General features: G+C 53.3%; 1 protein-coding gene across 1 annotated transcript; it reads left to right on the forward strand.

Annotated features, from left to right (window-relative positions):
• Nucleotides 1-216: 216 nt before the first annotated feature.
• On the forward strand, nt 217-3645 carry ACTL8 (actin like 8). Its single transcript, XM_090271463.1, has 2 exons — nt 217-632; nt 2568-3645. The coding sequence occupies exons 1-2, from the start codon at nt 285-287 to the stop codon at nt 3309-3311; spliced, it is 1092 nt and encodes a 363-aa protein (XP_090127589.1). The 5' UTR covers nt 217-284; the 3' UTR covers nt 3312-3645.
• The last annotated feature ends 1541 nt before the right edge of the window (nt 3646-5186 follow it).

The raw sequence follows: 5186 nt of genomic DNA on the forward strand, positions 1-5186 counted from the left end.
CGGGCTCGTTAGGTGGCCCTTGCAGGATAATTAGGAGTTTGGGACGGGAAGAACATTCCAGGTGCAGGTGACAGCTTGCGCAAAGGCTTGGAAGGGGGAATGGATGGGCTTTTGGGGATCCTGAGGTATGGCTCAGGGTGGAGAGAGGGAAGCATCCCACAGTGGCCCAGAATGGGTTCATAGAGAACCCCCAATCTTTCTCTCCATAGGTGGCCGCAGTTTGCCAACCACCCTTGAGAAGCCGAGCTCAGAAGACCCCTCCCACCTGTTCCCCTGCCGCTGCCATGACCGCGAACACCATCATCATTGACCACGGGTCTGCCTACCTGAAGTCTGGCCTCTGCGGCTGGAACGAGCCCCAGGTGGTCCTCCCGAGCATCGTGAACTACAGCCCGTGCAGGGAGAACCCCGGCCCCAGCTCTGCCCAGCGGCGCCTGGGTCTGGGCATCGACGTCTTCCACCCTGACACCTATAGCTACCCCATCCAGCGTGGCCGGGTCCTCAACTGGGAGGCCATGGAGTACATGTGGTCTCTTGTTCTGGAGAAACACAGACGGAAGGATGAGGTCTCCCCTGTATTGCTCACAGAGTCCCCCTTGAGGGAGCCTGTGGACCGAAAGAAGACCCTGGAGGTAAGGCCTTCTTGGGGCTGCCAAGACCGGGGAACAGGGAACAGTGGCACGCTGGGTTCGCACACAATTGGCAGTTGGGATGTCAGGCTTCTTTCTTAATCATTTGCCCCACGAATGTTTCTCGAGTACCTCCTGTATGCCCGGCCCTTGTCACAAGGCACCTCCTTCAGGTAGAGATGCAGCAGGAAAAAATGTTTTAGAAAGGGCATTACCAGGAGACACCGGACATTTGGTCATGGTCACAGATCAGATACTGGCCCCCCAAGAGCTTACCTTCGGGGGGAAGACTTGACCCTGAATAAGTTAACAAAAACGAATTCCAGGTAGGGGTCAGTTCTAGAAACAAAATGAAGTGGGTGATAGCTGACTGGTGAGGGCCTGGGGAGCCCCTCTGAAGAGGGCGACCAGGGAGGGCTTGCTTCTCTGAGGAGGTTTCAGCGGGGGAGGCTGGATCCCAGAGGCAAGAGGGAGACAGAAAGGTGAGGTTGGCAGGGGCCAGAGCTGGCAGACTTGGTAGACTGTGGAAAGTGCTTGGATTTTACTTTAAATTAAGGGTTGACATACTACAGCCACTGGGCCAAATGCGGCCCCGCATCTGTTTTTATAAATAAATTTGTATTGGGACACAGCCATGCCCTCTCGTTTACATATCATCTATGGCTGTGTTTTGGCATCAGAGACCATGGAGCCCATAACATATTTACTCTTGTAGGTTTGCTAGATAACATGCATGGTGCCTAGTTAGACTGGAATTTCAGGTGAACAGTGACGGATGTTTTAGCATAATGAGGTATGTCCCAGATATTGCACGGGACATACTTATCCTAAATCATTATTTGTTGTCTACCTGAAATCCAAATTTAGCTGGGCATTCTACATTTTTATTTGCTACATCTGGCAATCCTGAGGACCTAGCCCTTTACAGAAAATGCTTCCCAACACCCGCCTTCAATGACTAGGAAGCGCCTGAAGAGTTTTCGCGGCGAAGTCACATGGGATTTTCTACTTGAGAAAGGATATGTTGGCTTCTATTTGGAAAGTGGGTGGTCAGGGGCGGGCGGTGGCGATGATATTCTTTCTGATCGTGGGCATGGAGGGAGCTCTCTCCCATGGAGGGCAGAAGATGGGGCTGTGCAGCCTGAAGAAGGGGGGAAGTGGACACAGGCCGCAGGAAAGTGGTCTGTTGTAGGCTTTCTGCGTCTGTAGCACCCAGACCTTGGCAGTGCCCCCAGAGCTGGGGAGCTGGGGAGCCATGCAGGACCCTTGTAAAGATCAAGGGATGATGGGCTCCAAGAGAAAATCAGCCTAGGGACTTTGCCCAATGCTAAAGTTTTGACTTGATGTTTGAAAAGTTTTTGTTTTTTTTTTAAATTAAAACAACAACAGCAAACAAGCCTTCACTTCCCAGGAGGTGAGAACATTATCTTTTTCTCCGCCCCCACTGTTGGGGAGGCGGTAGTCGTGGGTATGCTGCCCTTGTTTCTTTTCTAATCTCTTCTTCCCTCTTCTAAAGAAGTGGTTTTGGCTGCACCTCTGCCTCTTGGCCATGGCCCCCACCTCTTCCCCTTGGCCATGGCCCCCACCTCTTCCCCCAGTGCTCATATAACTCAGAATCCTCAGCACCATTTCTTGTAGCCTGATGGTGGTCCTCCCCCCCCCCCCCCCCCAAATAGTCTTCTGAAAGGCCACTGTCCATCTACAAGCTCCTGCGGGCACATCTGACTCTTTCTCACCCTCATTACCATGGTAGGAGCTACCAGGGCCTGGGCCCCAGCCCACCGTCTGGGGCAGCCCGCCCGTCCCTTCAGGACTCATGTCTGTGCTGACTTCAGCTTTGAGGGCTGGGGCATAGCGTGGTGTTAGGTAAAACAGAAGCAGGTCAGGGCCTTTGTTTCGGGAAAATACCCTATGTGTCTATCTTCTTCCTTCCTGCAGATTATGTTTGAGTCCCTGCATGTCCCATCTCTACTCCTGGCTGACCAGCTGGAGATGTCCCTGTACTCCTCTGGCCTCCTGACCGGCGTGGTGGTGGATTCGGGCTATGGCCTGACCCGAGTGCAGCCTTTCCACCTGGGCCGCCCCGTACGGGCCAGCAGTAAGATGCTGGAGTTTGCTGGCCAGGATCTCACTACCTATCTCTTCAAGAGCCTCTTTAAGGAAGATGCCAAAGCACACAAACTGTTTCAGCTGGATACGGTGGGCACCATTCAGATGTACCAATGCTACGTGCCACAGAACCTGGGGGAGGCGCTCGACTTCCTTCAGAGCCTGCCGGGTGGCTCCGATGAGAACAACACCTATCTGCTCCCAGATGGCACCTCCATGGAGCTGACCCCCATGCAGCGGCTGGCCCCTGAGATGTTCTTCAGCCCCCACGTGTTCGGCATGCAAGGGCCCAGTGTCTCCCAGGCTCTGGAGGATTCCATCAAGACCTGCGAGGCCTCCCTGCAGCCCCTGCTCATCTCCCACGTGATAGCCTGTGGAGGGAACACCATGTACCATGGCTTCACCGACCGCCTCTACAAGGAGCTGGCCACGAGTCATTCCTCCGACGCCAGCACCACAGTGTGGGTAGGTTCCAAACGAAACTTCAGCGTCTGGCTGGGAGCGTCTGTTGTGGCTCATCTGTCTACTTACAAGTCTGAGTGGATGACCAAGGAGGAGTATGATGAGAGATAGAGGCTGTGACCTGCTGGCTGGCATGGGGGAACCTGGCTCTCATCAGATGAACATGGGTGGATTAATTTCAGTGAAAGGGTCAGGGCAGGGATGGGGTTAGCTGGCATTGGAATTCTGAGCTCATGGGGGACTATTTAAGTGCTGGGGTTTTATCTTGTTTCAAGAATGGGATCCAAGCCATGGAAGGACACAGTGCCATCCCCGGAAACCCTCCAGGAGCCAGTTTTTCCAGGGGTGGGCTGTTATTAGGGTGGGAGCGTGGCCGACTGCCATCTCTGTGCCTAATAGCCACTTACTGTTCATTGGCATCTTGCTCAGGGTGCCCATTCTTTGAGGGGAGTAGGTTTTAAGTTGGGGGGGGAGAGAGAAGGAGAGAGAGAGGGAGAGAGAGGGAGAGAGAGAGGGGGAGAGGGAGAGAGAGGAGGGGAGAGAGAGAGTTATTATTGAGTAGGGAGCGGGAGGGTGAGTCTGGGGTAGGTTGAAGTTTCTAGTCCTCCACACTCTGGCCAGAGAGGGGCGCCCTGCCCCCATGGTCAGGGTCTTGTTCTGTATATGCAAATAAACCATTTGTTTGGAACCAGTGCTGGCTTCTGTGATGAACTGGGGTAGTGTGGGCAGTCCCCTGCGGAGACCTGGGGAGTGTGAGTCTGTGAGGACTAGGGCGGGGCCAGGGCAGCTGTTGAACTTGGGGCCTGAGGGCAGTGGTTACCACTGAGCATGAGAGGTAAGGGCCTGGAATCTCCTGTTCGCCCTCTGCCATGTTCTTTCTCTCTGTTCAACCCAGATGTTCCAAGATTCTGTTCAAGGCTGAGTTCTTATTAGTAATAGTTGATAAACAGTTGAGAACCTACTGGATGCCAGGTACTACGCTAGGCACGGGGGACTTGGAGGTGAAAAGGTGCCTGAGCCCTCACTGGGGTGGCTCAGTTGATTGAGTGCCGCGGCCTGTGAACTGAAAGGTCGCTGGTTTGATTCCCAGTCAGGGCACATGCCTGGGTTTTGGGTCAGGTCCCCAGTGGGGGGTATGCGAGAGGCAATCACAGATTGATGTTTCTCTCCCTCTCTTTCTCCTTCCCTTCCCCACTCTCTAAAAATAAGTAAATAAACTATTTTTAAGAAGATGCATGAATTTCTGGTTTCAACAGATTACCGCCTACTGTGGGGACATAGGCATGCATAAGTAACTGTATTTTTGATGAAGAATGAAATAAATTAAATGTAGCAAAGTCATGTGATCCGGGGGGGTTACCAAGTTTCAGTGGGGTAGACTGACTGTCAGGGACTATGCTCCGCCCCCTTTCTCAGCACACTGGGAGGGTACACTTCCCAGCTCTCTAGCAGTTAGGTAGGACCACGTGACATATCAGAAGTGCCGGCCAGTTCATGTGTGCCCGACCCTTAAAATAGCCCTATCTGCCTGTGGGATGCAGGGGATCCCGTGGGGGAGGGAACAGTAGAGCTGCAGGGGGAAGGAGCTGGCATGGCTGGGTGAGACAGAACCCCTTCCCCCACCTACATGGCTCTGGGACATGAGGAAGAATCTACTGTGTTCAGCCACTGGGATGTAGGGGTTGCTTGTTAAAGCAGCTGTGGTGCTTACCCTGACTAATACAGAGAAAGGAGCCATAACATACTATATATTTTTAACACGCAGTTTTCTGGTAAATGGCAAAAGTGGGGTTCAAATCCAGACTGGGCTGCAACCACTGTGCTATGTGGTTGCTTCCGAAAGGGGCTCTTGGTTCCACTGTTGGGAACTGGAATAGAGTAACAGTGGGTGGAGGCCCCAGACCCAAGGAATCCCGATGTTTCAGGGATAGGAGGAGGAAATGGGATGCCAGAGCCCAGCTCACCTTGTCTTTGACGTGTGAACTA

This window comes from Furipterus horrens, unplaced genomic scaffold, assembly GCF_987537825.1.
Source record: "Furipterus horrens unplaced genomic scaffold, mFurHor1.1.pri manual_scaffold_3, whole genome shotgun sequence".
In the NCBI taxonomy this organism is placed as follows: Eukaryota; Metazoa; Chordata; class Mammalia; order Chiroptera; family Furipteridae; genus Furipterus; species Furipterus horrens.

Bases quoted from the DNA above. Each gene is read 5' to 3' on its own strand.
- ACTL8 (XM_090271463.1), top strand. From the start codon at position 285: ATGACCGCGAACACCATCATCATTGACCACGGGTCTGCCTACCTGAAG. The intron at 633-2,567 runs GTAAGGCCTTCT...TCCTTCCTGCAG, and splicing joins ACCGAAAGAAGACCCTGGAG to ATTATGTTTGAGTCCCTGCA.